Source organism: Hyperoodon ampullatus, assembly GCF_949752795.1.
Source record: "Hyperoodon ampullatus genome assembly, chromosome: X".
Lineage (NCBI taxonomy): Eukaryota > Metazoa > Chordata > Mammalia > Artiodactyla > Ziphiidae > Hyperoodon > Hyperoodon ampullatus.
The window spans coordinates 19565584-19586928 of NC_136913.1; the positions used below are offsets into that span (position 1 = coordinate 19565584).

General features: G+C 38.7%; 1 protein-coding gene and 1 pseudogene across 2 annotated transcripts in view; one reads left to right on the top strand and one right to left on the bottom strand.

Annotated features, from left to right (window-relative positions):
• Window positions 1-2260: 2260 nt before the first annotated feature.
• The window catches only part of MBTPS2 (membrane bound transcription factor peptidase, site 2), a gene marked incomplete at its 5' end in the record, with an annotated part of 39034 nt that continues 19949 nt past the window's right edge, over window positions 2261-21345 (top strand). Inside the window, 5 exons of the mRNA XM_079727375.1 lie at window positions 2261-2335; window positions 5195-5343; window positions 7324-7543; window positions 17081-17184; window positions 18887-19014. Of these exons, the coding sequence (XP_079583501.1) occupies window positions 2261-2335; window positions 5195-5343; window positions 7324-7543; window positions 17081-17184; window positions 18887-19014 (676 nt within the window). The remainder of the gene's footprint in view (window positions 2336-5194; window positions 5344-7323; window positions 7544-17080; window positions 17185-18886; window positions 19015-21345) is intronic.
• LOC307069041 (heterogeneous nuclear ribonucleoprotein A1-like) lies at window positions 11853-14069 on the bottom strand (annotated as a pseudogene). The gene is made up of 2 exons: window positions 14029-14069; window positions 11853-12788 (listed from the first exon to the last, which is right to left on the bottom strand). The product of its transcript is annotated as a heterogeneous nuclear ribonucleoprotein A1-like (transcript).

Here is a 21345-nt window from a genome sequence, read left to right on the forward strand (position 1 = left end):
ATCCTAGGAAAGAACAGTGTTAAAAGCTACAGTCATTATACAAGAGCAAACAAAGGTCAGTTCAAATACAATAGTCTTAGTGTAGTTTTAAGCTTTAATAACTTCAGAAGTACAAACTCTATGGACTTACACAAAACATCACTTGAAAAATAAAATTATTTAAATTTCTTTCATGCTTCTTAGGTCTCGGGAATTTTTTTTTTTTTTTTTTTTTTTTTTTTTTAATAGTGTTTATTTTTACTTGTTGACAGTTTGCTTTATCTATTTATTTATTTTTGGCTGTGTTGGGTCTTCGTTTCTGTGTGAGGGCTTTCTCTAGTTGTGGAGAGCGGGGGCCACTCTTCATCGCGGTGCGCGGGCCTCTCACTATCGCGGCCTCTCTCGTTGCGGAGCACAGGCTCCAGACGCGCAGGCTCAGTAATTTTGGCTCACGGGCCCAGTTGCTCCGCGGCACGTGGGATCCTCCCAGACCGGGGCACGAACCCGTGTCCCCTGCATCGGCAGGCAGACTCTCAACCACTGCGCCACCAGGGAAGCCCCTCTCGGGAATTTTTGAATAATAAATGTAATTCAGTTTTTTGTTTCAGTCAACGTTTGCCATCCTCAGGGGGACTAAAAAATTTGAAATTTAAAATTACTCAAAATTCACCAAATTAAATAGTGTAAAAGAAATTTAAATAAATTTTCAAGTGATGCTTTTTGCAAGTTTTTGGCATTTATACTTCTGAAAGTATCAAAACCTAAAACTGCACTAATGCTTTCGGGATACCTGTACATGGAAAACTGTGGAGTCACAGGGTGCTTGAATATAAACTTTTATAATTATACCTAGCTTTGTCCAGAATAAATTGAAACATTTTAAAACAACACATATACACACATATAGGCAAGAAGATGTAAAACTGAGTCATAAGGTTTCTTGAAGCTAGGGAGATATGGTGCTAAATTATTAAAACTTTAGGAAAAGTATGGGAGAGTGAGGCAAATGAGTAACAGTATCTGTCATACAGGTTCCTAGTATGACACTATATTTTTACTTTGAAGAAGGCTGAGGGTGCAGTTTTATTTGGGATACTTGTTCTTAAGCTAGTATTATGTTCTCAATATTTCGGTATTAGTATTACTATTGCTAATGATGATTTTCCAGAAAAGTAAAAACAAATAACTTTTAAAGACTTGGGCCTTAAGAGAATGCAAAAAACAAAGAAACAACAAACAAACAAAACTCCATAAATACTAGTTTTCCTTCCGTGGTTCTCAGTCTTGACTGCACAATGGAATGACCTGAGTTTAAAAAATACTGATGCTTGGATCTCATTCTGAAATTCTGATTCAAGTGGTCTAAGCTACAGAACGGGCATCAGGAATTTTTAAAGCCCCCTGGTGATCCTAATGTTACAGCCGAGGTTGAGAACCACTGCTCCAGGTCAATATATAATCAGGTACACGTCAACAAAAAAATATGTACAGATGTTCAGAACTTTTTTTTTAATGTAGCACCAATCTCAAATTTTATAATGGAAGAGGTTAAGATCCTAAAGCTCAAAAAAATCATGTTGAACGAAATAAGCCGAACACAAAAGAGTACTTATTGTATGATTCTATTTACACAAAGATTTAAAAATTAGAAAAGGGGTGATGGGAGGGCGAGGAGAGGATTAACCAGGAAGCGAGCGAAGAAAATTTCTGAGATGGAAATGTTCTCTATTTTTATTAGGGTACACAGATATATAGTTATCAAAACTCATCGAAATAGTTGAGATCCGTATTATGTTTTCGCTATATGTAAATTACGCTTCACTAAAAAGAACGAATAAACATAATTAACTTAAATCTGGATACCTATGACGGAGTCTGAGCGGCGGAGACGATTATTATTTGGGATTATCCTAACCCCCACTAGATTAAAAGGAACCGCAAACCCCAGACCAAAACCGGAGAATGGAGAGCAGACAGCAGGGAGGGCCATAGCCTAAGAAATCGCTAGAGGGCTGGCAGCCGCAGTCTAGTTAATACCTAGACAGCGACGCCCGAGTGCCCCGCGAAAATAAGCCCCCACGCCCTTTTCCGGTGCGCACACTGCCTTTCGTGCGACCCACCAGAAGGATCCGGAAGGAAACGACGCCACCACGAAAAAGGAGCCGGTGGCAGCTGGGTTCCTGCGCAGATGCTGGGGCTGTAGGCGCCGCGCGGCCGGCTGGTTGCGGCTCGCAGGGAGGACGCCGGCGCTCGCCTTTCCTCCGCTGCCCCCGCCGCTGCCATGATTCCGGTATCGCTGGTGGTGGTGGTGGTGGGCGGCTGGACTGCCGTCTACCTGACCGACTTGGTGTTGAAGGTGAGGGCCTCGGGCCTAAGGCCCAAGCCCGCGGTGCCAGGGCCCGGGCGCAAGGTCCTAGGCCTTTTCTCTTCCCCTGCCTTGTGCCTCCCGGGCTGAAAGCCGTGCGACCGGAACCCACGTGCGGGCTTCCGCGTGGCGCCCGGTCCCATGGAGTAAATAAAGCACGGCTGGCCGCGGGAGGGGTGTGGCGGCTTGCGCAGCTGCCGCGGTCTCATTGCGGGGCTCTGCAGGCCCCGCAGCCTTCGTGTCCTGCCCGGGAGGCGCCGGTAGTGGGTTCGGGAGGGCCGGGGCCCTGCCAGACACCGCGGCATTTCACCTGGGAGGAAATAAAATATCCTCCGGGGAAAGACATTGTTTGCCCTCTTTGTCTTTAAGGCCACAACCCTCCAGAGACTGGTATTGGAATGAATCTAAATCAAGTTGTGATTTACATCAGTGGTCTCAAACTTTGAAGTGCTTATGACCATCTGGGGTTCCAGTTAAAATGCACGTTCTGATTCAGCAGGTCTGGGGCGGGGGCCTAAGATTCTGCATTTCTAACCAGTTCCCAAGTGCTACCAATACTGCCAATCTACAGACCATACTTAAAAGTAGCAAGGCTTTAGATAACTAGTTTCTGACTACTCGAATTTCAATTTGTATCTTAGACGCCGTTTCTTCACACTAACCCCCCTTAATACTCCCACCCCCGCCCCACACACACACCCTGGGTGCACGGTCCATTCTTATTTGGGTAGCAGATATTATGGACAGTTGTCTGACCACATGCTTCAGGCAGCCTTTCGGAATTGCATATTGGGGGTGGAAGTATTGTATGCGTGGAATAAAATCATGTAAATTCTCAAATATTTAATGAAAATTCCAATTATGACTAGTAGAACCTTCATGCTATGAATACTGTTTTAAATAGAATACTGTAGTTTAGTATTGTGTGGTTTAGGCTTAACAGCAAAATGATACTTTTGTTGCATTCAAACTTGCAAAGTGAGGAGATTATACATTTCAATCCTTAGAGCAATCCTTAGAGCTCTGCTCTGCCACTTCCTATCCCTTGAGAGCTTGAGCAAATTACTCTCTGTTCCTCCATTTCTTCATCTTTAAAATAGGCATAATAATTGTAAAGCTCTCCTGAGATTATAGAGAGGATTTCATTAATTCATCTACATAGAGCCTTGTTACTCAACCTGAGATTAAAGGACCAGCAGCGCTTGGCATCATCTGGGAGCCTGTCAGAAATGTAGAATCTCAGGCCTCATTCCTGACCCACAGAATCCGAATCTGCATCCTCATAAGATCCCCAGGTGCTTTCTCTGCACATACTTGGCACGGTGCTTAGCATCTCATGAGCAGTACAGGCCACTGCTTGTTTAAACAGTGAGTTTGTTGTTTGGAAAAAACAAAGCCGCATGATTTCTTCATGTTGCATGTGTGACAAAAATCCAAAATAAAAAGAATTTTTCAAACCTCTATAGTCTCTGGTCCAGTGTGTGAGGTGATCAGGATGTCACTTTAATTTCAGTAACAGCTCCTAGCTCGCTAAGAGAGCACTATTCCTTGAGCGAAAGACCGATCTCTCATTCAGAGTGTCCGCTTGGGGAATGGAGAGACCTCAGGTTTTAGGAGCCTGCACCTTCAGCTTCTCTGCTTTGGTCTGCTGCACCTTCAGCTTCTCTGCTTTGGTCTGCTGTTCCACTCTTGGTTTGTCTAGGATTTCCTCAGTAGACACCTGGAGGGGTGTGTCACTCTCCTTTTCCAAGTCCTAGAAGACAAGCAGTTTTAATAACTTCACCTGAAGATTGAGAGCAGAGAGCATTATGGATCCAAAGGCAAACAGATACCTATATTCAGACTCAGGTCATTTTATGACTGTGATAGGGCTGAAATATCCTTCTAGATAAGTTTCTCAAATGGATGGGCATCTATATGACAAAATACTTAACCATACTTACTGTAAGAGGTAAGAGGCAGTGTATGTAAAACAGCCTTATGTTATCCAAAATCTTACATTACTCAAGGACTTCAAACTTCCCTAAAGATTAAACTCTTTGTTAGGCTGCGTATAAGCAGCTGTCTCCCCAACAGTGAAGAATGTAAGAAGTTACTGAGACCAAGGTGGCTTTAGATAAGTTTTGTACTTTTTCATGGTCAAATTCAGCCTAATTTCTTAGGGTTGTTGCTCAGAAGAGGATAGAAAGCACCAATTCCAACTAACCTGTCCCCTCTGTTGGATTGGCTGGGGGTCTTTTTTAATTACAACAAAAGACCTCTTTCTCTGGTAACAAGGCTTCTAGACCTGTGCTGTCCAGTATGGTAGCCACTAACTACATGTGGCCATCTAGCATTTGAAATGGGGCTAGTCCGAATAGAGATGTGCTGTAAGTGTAAAGCTGACACTGAATTTCAAAGACTTAATGCGTAAGTAAATAAATAGAATGTGAGGTGTTTCAGTATATTAATTATATTCTGAATGATATCTTGATATTTTGAGTTAAAAATACATTTAAATTAATCTCTGTTTCTGTTTGCCTTTTAAAATTCGGCTACTAGAAAATTAAAAATTACATATGTGGCTTGCACTTGTAGCTCACATTATATGTCTATTGGACAATGATGTTCTAAGCAAAGGTCAGCAAACTTTTTTGCCCATGGGCCGTAGTTTGCCAGACCCTGACTTCAGCAGATCAGCTAATCCAAGACTCTTACTTTAATATCCTGAAGAATAAACATAAAGCTTTAAAATTATAAACATTTGATTAGTCAGTATCTTGCTTTCCTATAGAAAACACTTTTATTTTCTTAAACCTTATAAATTATTCTTCAAAATTCAGTGATGTGGAACTTTTCTTTCTCTCTTAGTCATCTGTGTATTTTAAGCATTCTTATGAAGACTGGCTGGAAAACAACGGAGTGAGCATCTCCCCTTTTCACATAAGATGGCAGACTGCTGTTTTCAATCGTGCATTTTACAGTTGGGGACGGCGGAAAGCAAGGATGCTTTACCAGTGGTATTCTTTATTTTCTCTTTTTGGTTTAAATTAGTCATTTGTGATCATGAGAAATACTTGTTAAATGAACTGTTTCCATCATTTTCAATTTATTGAGTTTTAAAATGTTGACAATGTAAAAACTTTCTGGCTTTATAAAGATTCATGAGATTGCATCATTGTGCTTTTGCATACATTCAAAATCAAGGTTCTATGTCTTGATCTGGGTGATGGATACATCGGTACACATATGTAAAAATTCAATGAGCTGTACGTTTCAGACTTAGGCACTTTGTGTAAGTTATGCACCAATAGAAAGGCAAAAAGCATATGGAGCGTTTTCCACCAAGAAAATAATCCTGGAGAATTCTCTCCCCCATCATGACACATAGAAACAAGGGTCCTGGGAGTCATAGGGCTCCCAAAAGTCTGCAGGCTTTCCTCTATAATTCTTCTGTGATACCCATCCAGGGCAAGGATATTTAAAATACTTATCATCCAGTAAGGCATACACACAAACCAATCAGGAAAATGGCCAGCCAGGTTACAGCAGCAGGGTCCTGGAGCCCTCTGGCTATGCCAGGCATATCCCTTTAATTTAAAATATTTTTAAAATCATGGTTTATAGTGTTTATGGTTAGGAGGTTTACAGTGATCTCTGGGACACCCTAGAGACTGACAGTTTCTGTACTTGACAGAATTTCTAATATGGCAGTAGGGGGCCTTTGTCGAAATTCCTTTTTGTTAAAAATTTAGCTCCAACTAGAGTAGAGCTAAATATAAACAATCAGGTCATCAAAAAGCAGAAAATGCAACAGCAAATCAAAGCAAACAAAATAGAAACAATAAAGATAAGAACAGAAATCAGTGAAATAGAAAGTATACAGTAGAGAAAATCAGATAAGCCAAAAATTGGTACTTTGAAAAGATTAATAAAATTAATAAAACCCTACCATGACTGATCAAGAAAAAAAGCAAACAAAATAACTAAAAATCAGAATTGAAAGGAGAAACATTACTATAGATTCTGAGACTTGTTTTATTTTATTTTTATTTATTTATTTATATATTTTTTGGCCACACCATGCAGCTTCTGGGATTTTAGTTCCCCAACCAGGGATTGAACCCAAGCCCTTGGCAATGAGAGAATGGAGTGAGACTCATTTTGAAAAATGAAACTATTGTGAGGGCTTCCCTGGTGGCGCAGTGGTTGAGAGTCCACCTGCCGTTGCAGGGGACACGGGTTCGTGCCCCGGTCCGGGAAGATCCCACATGCCGCAGAGCGGCTGGGCCCGTGAGCCATGGCTGCTGAGCCTGCACGTCTGGAGCCTGTGCTCCGCAACGGGAGAGGCCACAACAGTGAGAGGCCCGTGTACCGCAAAAAAAAAAAAAAAAAAAGAAAGAAAAAAGAAACTATTGTGAACCGTTGTATACCTATAAATTTGACTATTTAGATGAAATGGACAAGTGCCTTGAAAAACACAACTTATCAAAAAGTTAGAAAATGTAATAGATTATTCCCAACTATAGAGGAGTGATTTCTAATTATTAAAACAGTAGAAGAAAGAAACTGTTGTTAAGTTTTACCATGTTAATATTTAAGCTCATTACAAAATTCAAGTAAAATAAAATGCAAACAAAAGAATTGGTAGATGAAAAAGAATGGATGTCTATAATGTCGAAAGAGCTTTCATAACTACATGAGAACAAGGTCAAAACAATGCTATGTAAATGAGCAAAAAAATATGAGAGGAAACAAACTTTTTATTGGGAACAACATTCAGCCTCTTCAGTTATGAGAGAATTGTAAATTATAACTGCTTAAAGAGACTAGTGCCAATGCTTCAGTCAAGTATCTGAACTTCAAGTAGGAAAAAGAAGCAGAGTTATTGAAATTTTTAGACATTGTTTTGAAGCTATAAAAGGTGGCTGGTTAATGAATTTTTTAGTCCATGAATTGTGAGGAATTGTACATTTATGTAATTTTTTTCCTCTTGACAGGTTCAATTTTGGAATGGTGTTTGGTGTAATTGCCATGTTCAGCTCTTTTTTTCTTCTGGGGAAAACGCTGATGCAGACTTTAGGCCAAATGATGGCTGACTCTCCCTCTTCTTATTCTTCCTCCTCTTCTTCCTCTTCTTCCTCCTCTTCCTCTTCTTCCTCCTCCTCTTCGTCCTCTTCCTCTTCCTCACTTCACAACGAACAGGTGCTACAAGTTGTGGTAAGTGCCTTCTTACTGCTTTAAGTAGCTTTGTTGAAACATAGATATAAGAAATTTCTTCTGGATAACATAATTCCTATCCATAATATAAATATGAAATAAATGAAAAGTCTCACAATTTCTCAAAAATTACTTGCTTAAACAAAATCATTAGTAAGAGTATAGCAAAGAATTGTTGCAATGTGTAGTAGTAGTAGTAATAATAGAACAAATGGACCACCACTAAGACTGTCAACAATTACACAAGTATTCAATTTAATTCATGTTTTTTTTTCAGTGCAAGGTTTTTTTTTTAATTGAAGTATAGTTGCTGTACAATATTATATAAGTTGTGGGTGTACCATATAGTGATTCGCAATTTTTAAAAGTTATACTCCGTTTATAGTTATTATAAAATATCGGCTCTATTCCCTGTGTTGTAAAATATATAACTTGTAGCTTGTTTTATACCTAACTTGGTAATTCATGTTGTTTTCTTGAGGTGTTGAATAATTGTTACTGTCAAGGAACAAGCATACTGATTTAAGATCTCTATAATGTAGAAATAAATTGCATCTTAATCCTATGCAAAATGTTCCCCTTCTTCATGGCTTTCAGATTCTTAAGCAATAATATCCTCTTAATTAAAGGTAAAAGACCTTTTGAATGATCACTGTGATTTCTTGATATGAAGAATAATGTGCTGAGTTGTACTCCTTTGACTGTAAGCTACTTAAAATAATTCCCACTTTAAAGCACATATGTAGACCAATACCTTATCAATTCATGTTTCCAGAGTTTGAAAGGGTGCTTTACCACTGACTAACTTCAATTTTAAATTTTTTACGTTAATAGTTTCCATTTCTGTGAGTCATGGATGTTATGTTTTTAATCGTGTTCTTATTAATGAAATAGACTATATGAGTAAGTGACTTTTTTTAAATTGAACTATAGTTGATTTACAGTATTATGTTAGTTTCAGGTGTACAGCATAGTGAGTCAGTATTTTTGCAGATTAAATTCCATTGTAGGTTATTACAAGATAATGGGTGTAATTCCCTGTGCTATACAGTATATCCGTGTTACTTACCTATTTTACTTTATTTTGTTTTATTTTTATATCTTTATTGGAGTATAATTGTTTTACAGTGGTGTGTTAGTTTCTGCTGTATAACAAAGTGAATCAGCTATACATATACATATATCCCCATATCTCCTCCCTCTTGCGTCTCCCTCCCACCCTCCCTATCCCACCCCTCTAGGGGGACACAAAGCACCGAGCTGATCTCCCTGTGCTATGCGGCTGCTTCCCAGTAGCCATCCATTTTACATTTGGTAGTGTATATATGTCAATGCTACTCTCTCACTTGATTCCAAATATACAAACTATATAGTAGTTTGTATCTGTTAATACCCCTAATTTGTCCCTCCCTTCTTCCTTTTCCCCTTCGGTAACCACAGATTTGTTTTGTATATCTGTGAGTCTGCTTCTGTTCTGCATGTACATTCATTTGTATTATTTTTTAGGTTCCACATATAAGTGATATTATACGGTATTTGTCTATCTCTGTCTTATTTCACTAAGCGTAATATTCTGTACGTCCAACTACATTGCTGCAGATGGCAGTATTTCATTCTTTTATGTGTCTGAGTAATATTCCAGTGTATATATATATATATATATATATATATAAGTACATCTTCTTAATCCATTCGTCTGATGGGCACTTGGGTTGTTTCCATGTCTTGGCTATATTAAATAGTGCTGCTATGAACATTAGAGTGCATGTATCTTTTCAAACTAGTGTTTTTGTTTTTTTCATATGTATACCCAGGGGTGGGATTGCTGGATCATATGGTAGTCCTGTTTTTAGCTTTTTAAGGAACCTCCATACTGTTTTCCATAGCGGCTGCACTAAATTACATTCCCGCCAATAGTGTACAAGAGTTCCCTTTTCTCCACATCCTCGCCAACATTTGTTATTTGTAGACTTTTTGATGATAGCCATTCTGACAGGTGTGAGGTAATACCTCATTGTGATTTTGATTTGCATTTCTCTAATAATTAGCAGTGTTGAGCATCTTTTCATGTGTTAGGTATCTGTATGTCTCCTTTGGAAAAATGTCTATTCAAGATGGACAGATATTTTTTTTAACTCATCTCTTTGTGGCCTCTACTACCTGGGTCACTATGGGAAGATTACAAGTCATTTGTAGCAAAACATAAAGAATCTCTCCTATGGTAATAGCTCTTTCTTAGAGGTTAAAAGGATTCAGGTGGGTGAGGCCTCAGACGAGATGATTTATTTCTTCAGCAAACATTTACTGAGTGTAGTCTGCCTACTGGCCTTGTGCTTAGTCCTGCTTATACAGGGAACAAAATGCAATCCTAGCACTTACAGAGCTTTTAGTCTAGAGGGAGAGCTGCTATGATTTTCTACAGTTGGACAGAGTACAAGGTGCTGCAGGAACAAAGACAAGCCCTGCTGAGGTGTGCCTGGCACTGGGAAGAGAGTAGAGGAGAAGGGAAGGAGAGTCCACATAGCCTGGGAAAGGAAGATGGCAGTTGAGCATGCCAGCAACAGAGGGAACCATATAACATGGAAAGGCAGAGGGAGTAATAATACTAATAATATAACCTAGTTAGGGGCTTCCCTGGTGGCACAGTGGTTAAGAATCCGCCTGCCAGTGCAGGGGACACGGGTTCGAGCCCTGGTCCGGAAAGATCCCACATGCCACGGAGCAACTAAGCTCATGCACCACAACTACTGAGCCTGCATGCCGCAACTACTGAAGCCCATGCGCCTAGAGCCCGTGCTCTACACCAAGAGAAGCCACCGCAATGAGAAGACCGCACACCGCCACGAAGAGTAGCCCCCGCTCGCCGCAACTAGAGAAAGCCCGCACGCAGCAACGAAGACCCAACGCAGCCAAAAATAAATACAAATAAAATAAATAGATTTATTTTTTTAAAAAAACCTAGTTAATATGCAATGCTTCCCATGTGAGGTTTTTTGTGCTTATTTTATTTTATTCCTGCAGCAATCTAGAGGTAAGTATTGTTGTTATCCCTGATTCACAGATGAGAAAACCAAGGCACAGAGCTGTTAAGTCACTTGCCTGTGATCACAGCTAGTAAATGGTGGGTCCATCACTCGCCCACCACTGACCTCAGAGCCTGTGCACAGTATGCTCTACTCCCTTAAAAAAGACCAGTAATTCCTCAAGGAGCTATAAAGTAACTTTGACCTGTATCTAAGAGGTATATGGTGGAAGGTATATGGTGTAGGAGATAAGATGGGAGATATAGGTAGGGTCTGAGTTATGAAGGGCCATTCTAAGAAGTTTTGATTTTATCTGTAGATAACAAGTCTGTGCAAAATGGACTGGAGTAGGGTTTCACCAAAGATAGGGAGACCATTTAAGAGAGCATTTGGAATAATTCATGTTAGAAGTTATAAAGATCTAAACTAAATTAGTGGTAAGGAGAATGAAGGGGCTGGATTCAAGGCATCTTTTGCAGTGGAGTTCTCAGACCTCAGTCATTAATTGAATGTGAGGCTGGAGGGAGGAGAAAGTCAAGGATGACTCTCAGGCTGCATGACTGGTTAGTGTTTGCCAAGAAAGAGGATAGTAGAGAAAGAAGCAGGCTTGGAGGAAATATGATCACTGGCCTGTCTGCCTGCTAGGATTAGAATGGCAAAAGGTTTTTTGGGGGTTTTTGGTTTTATTTCAGTTTAACAAGTTTGTTTTTGTTTTTGTTTTTAAGACACATGTATTCAGTGTCACATTTATTCAGACTATTACATTTAGCAGTCAACATCGTGGGTACAAAAAAAATCTATATTAAAACCCTTTGTTGAAATGCTTTACACTTTCCACAGAATAGAAACTAAAATAGCCTATTATACAATTAGTCACAAATATAGTCCTTGGGGTTTTTTTTGCCCATACACAGGAGTATTGTCTAAAACAGGGGTCCCCAACCCCTGGGCCGTGGACCACTACTGGTCTGTGGCCTGTTAGGAACCGGGCCACACAGCAGGAGGTGAGTGGCAGGCGAGTGAGTGAAGCTTCATCTGCTGCTCCCCATCGCTCGCATTACCACCTGAACCATCCCCCCCGCCACAATTCATGGAAAAATTGTCTTCCACGAAACCAGTCCCTGGTGCCAAAAAGGTTGGGGACCGCTGGTCTAAAACATGTCTTTGTAGCAACTAGGCCCCGCCACCTCTGTGTTTGGTTGAGTTCCCAAATCTGTTGTAAGCTGTAGCTTCCCTGTCACTTCTCTGGCTCTCCTCTCCTGCTAAGCTTTGTTTCCTGGCAGTAATTAAAACCTCCTGCCACTGCCATAGCTACTTCTGCTGCTGGAACTGCCATAGCCACCTTGGTTTCGTGGTTTGGCAAAGTATTGGGCTCATCCCCCATAGGGGCCAGAACTTCTGCCTCCAAAGTTTCCTCCTTTCATGGGTCCAAAATTTGAACATTGATTGTTGTAGTTACCAAAATCATTGTAGCTTCCGCCACCTCCAGAATTGCTTCCGTCATTACCAAACCCATTATAGCCGTCCCCACTGCCACCATATCCCCCACCACAGCTGCCACCAGAGCCACCTCGGCCATTGAAGTTTCCTCCACGACCAAAGCTGTCATTCCCACCAAAACCCCCTCCACGACCACCACCAAAGTTTCCAGAACCACTTTGATCTCTTTGGCTGGATGAAGCACTAGCCATCTCTTGCTTAGATAGGGCTTTCCTTACTTCACAGTGTGGTATTTCTGAATGACTGTCTTGTCTGTGGAGTCATGGCCATCAAGTGGTACAAAAGCAAAGCCTCTCTTTTTGCCACTGCCTCAGCCAGTCACTTTTTTCCCCATACTATTCAAAATAATCTCTTAGGTGATGTTCTTCAGTGTCTTCTTTAATGCCACCAACAAAAATCTTTTTCACAGTTAAGTGGGCACCAGGTCTTTAAGAATCTTCTCTTGAGATGGCCCTCTGGCTCCACAACTCTTCCATCCACCTCGTGTGGCCTCGCCTTCATGGTTGCATCCACCTCCTCCACAGTGGCATACATGACAAACCCGAAGCCTCTGGAGCGCCTGGTGTTTGGAACCTCGTTACCACACAGTCTGTGCGCGTTCCCCACTGCTCAGGTGGCTCCTCAGACTCTCATTGGTTGGTTCAAAGCTCAAACCAACGACGAGCTTCCACAGCTGTTCGGGCTCTTTGGGGGACTCTGATTTAGACGTGACAGCAGTGGGGCTGGGGAGACTTTAATGATGCTTACTCGGCAGCATCCACGGGCAGAAAGAAAGCTAACAAGTTTTTTAAATTTTTTTATTTGATAAATTTGACATGTTACAGTTTGCAAATTTAAGGTGTACAGCGAGTTGCTTTCATACATTTATTGTAATATGATTGCCATTGGAGCAATATTTATCACATTATAGTACAATTTTATTGATTGTATTCTTTATCCTGTGCATTAGATCTCTGTGGCTTATTTACTACTTGTTACAAGTTTGTACCCTTAAATACCATCACTCATATCCCTCCCATCCCCAGTAACCACCATTTTACTCTCTGTTTTTTAATAGATTTGACTTTTTTAGATTCCATATATAAGTGATATCATACTGTACTTGTATTTCTCTGATTTATCTCGCTTAGCATCATGTGCTCAAGGTCTATCCATGTTGTTGCAAATGGGAGGATATCTTCCTTTCTCATAGCTGAGTAATATTCCATTGTTTATGTACATGTACCACATTGTTTTTATCCATTCATCTGTTGGTGATCATTTGGGTTGTCTCCATAATCTTGGCTATTGTGAATAATGCTGTGATAAACAGAGATATGCATATATCTCATTGAAATATTTTCATTTCCTTTGGGCATATACCCAGAAATGGAATTGATGGATCATACCTTAGATGTATTTTTAACTCTTTGAGGAACCTCCATATTGTTTTCCATAGTGGTTGGACTAATTTATATTTCCACCAACAGTGTGTAAGGGTTACCACTTCCTTGCCAGCACCTGTGTTGTCTCTTTTCTTCTTGATGATAGCCATTCTAACAGGTGTGAGGTGGTATCTCATTGTGGTTTTGATTGGCATGTCCCTGATGATTAGCGATGTGGAGCATCTTTTCATGTGCCTTTTGACCATTTTGCTGTCTTCTTTGGAACTACTAAATAGTAGTTCTGTCCATTTTTTAATCAGATTGTTGGGCGGGGGTTGTTTGTTTTGTTAGTTCTTTATATGTTTTGGATATTAACCGCTTATCCAGTATATGGTTCACAAAACTTTTCTCCCATTCTCTAGGCTGCCATTGGTTGTTTCTTTTGCTATGCAGAAGCTTTTGAGTTTGATGTAATCCCATGTGTTGATTTTTGCTTTTGTTGTTTGTGCTTTTGGCATCATGTCCAAAGAATCATTGCCTGAATGGTAAAGTGTTATTTACAGAAGAAATTATTTCTTCTGTTTGCTTTTCAGCTTACTCATAGAGCTCACAAAATATTGATTCAGTTAGGAGAGCCATGCTTTGGAACCATTAAGAAGTCAGCTGCCCTCTGTATATCTACCTGGCATATTTTTTTTAAGTTTGTTGTATCTCCTGACTTTGATATGAGCTCTTGTAGCTTAGAGGACATACTTTCTGTTTACTCTGTAATTCCCTATAGCCTTATTCAGTATTAATTCCCCAAAACCTGGCACTCTGTGTTATTGAGAGATCAGTATTTTGGTACATCTAATACCCTGTGTGATCACGGCCGAGACAGATGGGCAGTCGAGTATTGTTGCCAGCAAATAAGACCTACCATCTGTTGGTTGTAGTCACATGTTCAAATCCTTACCTTATTTCATTATTACATCACTGAAATAATAAAGAGAATAAATCAATATCCTATTGGATCAAGGCTACTGATTTATTTGAAATAAAGGTAAGATAACCTGAATACTTTGTGATATAGAGGGAATGTATGTGTATTAATCTTAAGTACATAAATTTAGAGAGGAATCAGAGAAAAGGAAACTACAGGTCTGAACAGACAGATGCCTGACAACATGGGAATGGAGCAGATATGTAGAAAAAGGTACACTGATGTTTTTGAAAAGAGTTGCTTAGTAGGGTCTGAGTAGAGAGAACTTCAGATAATGAGCATCATAAAAATATCCTCTGACCATTTACTTCTACATCTGGGACTCTAGGTTAAGGAAACACTTCCAAATTACAGAAAAATTAGTATTCATCAAGGTCTTTATCCTAACATTTATTACTATGAAGAATTGGAAACAACCACAATATGTAATTGAGGAATGGTTAAATTATGGGACTGTCATTCAGTGAAATGTTATGAATACATTAAAAATGATGACTATGAAAGCTAGTTTCATAACTAGAGAAAGGACTCTTGGAATCAATGAATTTAGAAAGCAGCATGGTTTGAATCTCCTCTTCAGCTACTAAAAAAAGGCTTAAAAGTGAAATTCCTTTGTTATACACAAAAATAAATTGCAATTGAATTAAAATTAAAATGTGAAATCATAAAAGACCTTGAAAGAAAAAAAAACAGGTTTCTATTTATAGGAACACAATGAGAAAGACATATGCATAAAACTAATGGCAGAAACCATGAATATTGATAGATTTGACTACATAAAATTTTTTATATATCAAAAAACCAAAAGCAAAATAAAATTAAAAGGCAAAACTTGGGAATGCATCTGTGATGTGTATCACAGAGAATTGATAATTGATACTTGAAGTTATCTTACAGACAATAAGAAAAACATGAACACTAAGGAGAAAAAAATTGACAAGTCGGGAGTAGGCTACTCACAAAAGATCTATCAGTGGTCAAAAAGTAGGGGGAATATTCAGCTTAATAATCATCAAAGAAATAGAAATCAAACAATGGGATGCTTTTTATTCCTCTCAAATTGCAGATTTGAATAAAGTGAGCTTACCCAAGGTTATTGAAGTGTCTGCTTTTGGAGAGCAGTTTGATAATATCAAAGTCCTTTAAATTTTGTGTATAATTACCCTCTCTGTTAGGTGTAATGTTAAACAGCGGACAAGGATTATCTCCTGTAATCCTCAAAATTACCCTTTTATGTAACTGTGGTGATTTCCATTTTAATCATGGGGAAATTGAAGTACTGGAGGAATAATCCAAGCTTCCTCAAGGTCCCTTAGCTAGTTATGATGGAGCCAGAACACCAAACCCAAATGATATGTCCCCAGAGCCTGAACCAACCGTGCTTGTCTAACAATTTATTCCCCCCAAATATTTGTGTATATGTGTCCAAATATATTTATCACAGTATTTTATAAGAGCAGAAACCTTTAAAACAATTAAATGCCCAGCAATCTATTCCATGAAATACAATGCAGCTATTAAAAATCATGTTGAACCAGAAATACTCATGGGAAAATGTTTGTGATACTATTAAGTGAAAAGGGTAGATTTCAAAACCATATTTATAATAAAAGAGTATAATTTTTTAAAATATGTGTACATGAAAAGATTGGAAAGACATGCATTGAAACACTGAGAATGGTTTTTTGTTTTGTGTTTGGGGAACAGGAGCGGTTTCTATTATTCTTTGAGTTTTCAAGTTTTCCTGCTTTAAACATATTTTGTAATTAATTTAAAATACTAACTAATGAAAGAAAGACGAACTTTCCTCCAGAAGGATACCTTTAGATCCCACTGCCTGGATTGTGAGAAATAGAACTTAGGAACGATTATTTATCTTACAAGAAGATTCTTGGGTATCTAAAAAAAATTTTACTCTGCAGCCCTTAAAATAGCAAACTTAAGTGCATAACAGTCAGGAGCACGTGGGCCCTTAACATGTCTGTATGTTCCAAATGCCTTACTTTCTGCATTAAATTTCAATTTTAGTATAATATTTGTGTATCACTTTGATATGATTTTTCTAACCAATGTACTAGACAAACTGATAGAAGAAATGAAGGGCCTGGTGCTCCCACACCAATAAGGCACTTTATTACACTGCCTTTAATGATCAACTCTCATATAACTTGATAATACTAAAATGAAACTCATTGAAAGGGGGTGGGGACATCCTGTATTACTCACATAAGTACTTGGAGCCTTGCAATAACACTTTAGCGGAAGGAATGGGAACTGTAACAAGAATTCCCAAATCAGGCTGCCAGCCCTCGAGGGTGGATCAGCTACTGACTCCTTCACTGCCACTCTGCCTTCCCTGGCACTATGCCAGGCTCCCTAATTCTTTCCCGTGGTAAAGACTTCAGGAAGCTAACGTTTCAACTTTTTAACCTGGTGTTTCCTATTCTCTTTAGATTGGTGTTGTGCTTAGCTCAAAAACTGCCTAGTTCAAAAAAAACTGACTGGTGTTTTTATATTTATTATGATAGAAATGGAGAAGTGGACCATCAGTGTTCATATTACTTTTAGCTTACCGAACACTGAGTTTGGAAGTTTAAGTTTTAGTACAGAGTGAACATTGTGGTCTCTTGGTGCCCAAGTGTGTCTTTATCATTGTGTCTGTGAACAGGTTCCTGGCATAAATTTACCCGTCAACCAACTGACCTATTTCTTCGCTGCAGTCCTCATTAGTGGTGTTGTACATGAAATTGGACATGGGATAGCAGCTATTAGGTAATGATATTTACCTCTCTCTCTCTATTCCATGCAAAGAAGCTTTTCATATAGGAGGATTTATTACTAAAATCTGCTACATTTGATACTTTTTCTTTCTTTGGATACTGCCCAGTGCATATCCACCATTATTATTTTAAGGTAACTTCCCTTTTGTAGAGATTAATATATTGATGAATATGCTCAATTAACTATGTGCACATCTATAATCTGGGTCTTTCTATCCTTTGTCCTTTGCCAGCATGGTTATATCCTCATGGTTCTTCACTATTTTCATCCAATCCTGAAACCTAATCTTTCTGTTCATCACTGGATCAGAATGATAACCACTGCACTCAAAGCCCATCCACCTGCCTTCTTAGTACTTTCTTTGGCTCATCATCTGAAATACTTTCCTGCTTCTACTCATGGCCTCTGCTGGCTACAGCAAGAACACTGAAAGCTCTGAGTTTGTTAACAAATATCATAGCCTATCTAGAAATCCAAGTGGAAGAAGATAAGGGAGGATGAGACCTGGGACTTGCTTCAAGTATCATGCCATGTTTTGTCTTGACTATCCAAATGTATCATTGTAATTATACCTGAGCATTTTAAAGACTCCTAAATGTGTAAAATCCTGATGGGGGGAGAGATTGAGTCACAACTTCCCTTCACTCCCACATAATGAACACACATACTGATGGCAATGTGTTTCATCCTTTGGGTGTGTGGACCAGATAAAAGGTTTTAGAGGAGAAGATTTAATCACTTCTTATTACTTTCCAGTTGCTTATGAACAAGAGTCTATTGACTGGCAATAAACCCTCATCTTGACAGAGCATATACTGTTACACAGGTGTGCCATGTAGTGGTTTAAGTGGTCGGCTCCTTTTTCTTTTCTCTCTTTCATCTTTACTTCCACCTTAACTTTGCAGCTTTTAGGGTTTTACATAGAAATGCATTGTTATTACAGTTTAATCATTGATAATATGTTTGTGAAATAGTTTGGGTAATATTTTATAAAATCCCACTGCCAAGAAAAAGTGAATTTTACAGTCATCTTATATAGTTAATGCTAGGTGACAGCACAATATATTTAGATGATGCTTTTTTTAAAGTAGCTGTGTGGTCTTACAAGGCTTTTAAATGTAATTCCATTTTTAGAGAATGAATTGATAAAAAATAGTTCTCTTGAGGACAGTCTGAGCATTATGCATTTTTAAATGTAGTACTTATTTTAACATTAATTCAACAGGAATACACTTAGATAAGCCTCCACCTTTATAATGGCTAAGAGAAATATAAATATTTAGATAATTTACTTGAATTCTATTTTCTACTGTCTCCTTCCCTGAAAATAATTCAGAATAAACCATAAAAATGTTTTTCATTTAGTTTCTCATAGAAATATTAACTATTTCTTTATACAAGTGACTAATTTTAAGTTATTTGCTCAGCATATTGGTTTCTAAAAATTATTGAAGTTGTTAAGTCTATTTCAGAATGCCCTGTTTTACAAAATGCAATTTCACTGGTAACTAAATCTGTATGCTATTATTAAATTATGATGATATACATCATATATAATTTTTTGACTGTCCAGAGAGACTTGTATTTTAAGCAAGAATTTGAATTACAGTGGGAAGTTTTAAGATTACATGCATTATTAATCTGAAAAATGCAATACTAGTAGTAAATTCCTTTTTCTTATGTGATTTCTTAGGGAACAAGTTCGATTTAATGGCTTTGGGATTTTTCTCTTCATTATTTATCCTGGAGCATTTGTTGATCTGTTCACCACTCATTTGCAACTTATATCACCAGTCCAGCAGCTAAGGATATTTTGTGCAGGTAAAAGACTTAAATTTCTTTATTCATCTGTGTGTTATTAGTGGTTTTATGGAAAGTACATCACAAATGAAAACAACTCACCTTTTGGTTGATAAATTCAGTTATAAGACTCTCAGTCAGGGCTTCCCTGGTGGCGCAGTGCTTAAGAATCCGCCTGCCAATGCAGGGGACATGGGTTCAAGCCCTGGTCCGGGAAGATCCCACATGCCACGGAGCAACTAAGCTCGTGCACCACAACTACTAAGCCTGCACTCTAGAGCCCGTGAGCCACAACTACTGAGCCTGTCTGCCACAACTACTGGAGCCCACGCACCTAGAGCCCATGCTCCACAACGAGAAGCCACCGCAATGAGAAGCCCACGCACCGCAACGAAGAGTAGCCCCCGCTCGCCACAACTAGAGAACCGCCGTGCACAGCAACAAAGACCCAACGCAGCCAAAAATAAATACATAAATAAATAAATTTTAAAAAAACTCTCAGTCAAAAGTGGTAGAGCAAAATAATTTACATTCCAGTTTTTTCATTTTTTAACATGAATTATTTTTAAAAGATTGAAAAAATGAGAACATATCATGAAAATATGACTAAAGCATTAAATTAGACATAGGAGGTCACTTGATAATCATAAGGAGTGTAATCCACAATGAAAATGTAATCCTGAGTCTTACTGAATAAACTAACAAATCATCAAAACAAAAATGGAAAAAGTACAAGGAAAAAACAGAAATGTAATAAAGGAGGCTTATCTCATCTCTCAACACATAGCAGGTAAGTATGAAAAAGGCTTAATCATGGAGGCTCTAATTAGCAAGGGCAAAATCAATAGTTATGTCAAACCCTATACCATGACAATTTCTTTTCAAGTGCCCATGAAACTTATAAAAATTGTCCAATTTAATTCAAAACCATAATTGCAGTATGTTTAAAAATGATAATGAAATAATGTGTAAAGTTCTGCTAAAAGGAAAAGTCACTGCCTTAGGCAATTATTATGAAATAAGAAATGAAAGTAAATCAGTTAAACTGAAGAAGTGAGAAAAGAACTATAAAATAGGTAAGAAATGATGTAATTAGCATGCATATAGGCAAAAAATAATAAATTAGAAAAAATAGAACTGTTAAAAGAGTTCTTTGAACAACAAAAAAAGATTAAATGGGAGAAAGCATTTATAGACAGAATTAGCAGTCAGATTGGGGAATGACAACTGATAGAGAAATTTTAAACAATTATAAAAGTGTTCTTTGTTCATCTGTGCAAAAAATTTTCACAAACCCGGATAATTATCTTTTTTTTAAACAGCTGAAATTAACCCCAGCAGAGACAGAAAAAAAATTATAAATAGGCTAATTACCATGGGAGAAATTAAGAAAGTTTAAGAGCGGTCCTGAAAGTTGCATAGGTAGAATTCTTTCAAATCTTGAAGGAATCTTGAAGGAAAAGATTTTTCTTTTCAATTCCAATTTAGTATAAACTTTCCAGGTCGCATAGAGAAGGAAACTAAGAATTTTTTAAAAGTCAGTGTAACACTGATACTTGTAAAGCACACAAAAAAATTCTACAGACAGTTGGTGTATCTGAACAGTGCAAGGATGGCTTAAAATTAGGAAATCTTATTTGAATGTGGTAAACATTAATTACTCTTAAGAGAAAAATATCCTCATCTCAGCAGATATTGAAATCAGTATTTAACAAAATTCAACATCCATTAATGGCTAAAAGCCAAAAATCTTTAGTAGAAGTATTGAATAGAAATAGCTGGTTACTTCCTAATGGTATAACACTTAGAAACATTCCTATTAACAGCCAGGACAAGCATTCCACCGATACTATTAAAAATGGCCTGTAAATGTGGGTCAGTGCAATCAAATAAGAAAAAAAAGAAGCATAAATACTAGAAAGGAGTAGGCCTTCCCCCCGCCCCCCATACTATTATATACCTGGCGGGGGGGAGGGGGAGGGACAAAAAAGTCAATGGAAATGAAATACAGAAAAATTCTGTAGAGCCTGGTTGCCATATTCAAAAAAAACAATAGCTTGGCACGCTGAGCGAAGAGGCACGCAGTGGCAGGAGGGCTGGTGTACGCACGAGCCCGTGAGCCTGGGCATGAGCATGGTCACGCACTCTGCTGGTGTGCCCTAGCTTAGAAGCGCATGTGCAGGGTGCCCAAAGTGCACGTGGGGAGGTGCCGCAAAGTGCATGCGCGGGGATGCCCCAAAGCTCACGTGCGGGGGGGGTGCTCCAAAGCGCACGTGCGGGGGTGCCCCAAAGCGCATGTGCAGGGAGGGGGGTGCCCCAAAGCGCACGTGCGGGGGTACCCCAAAGTGCATG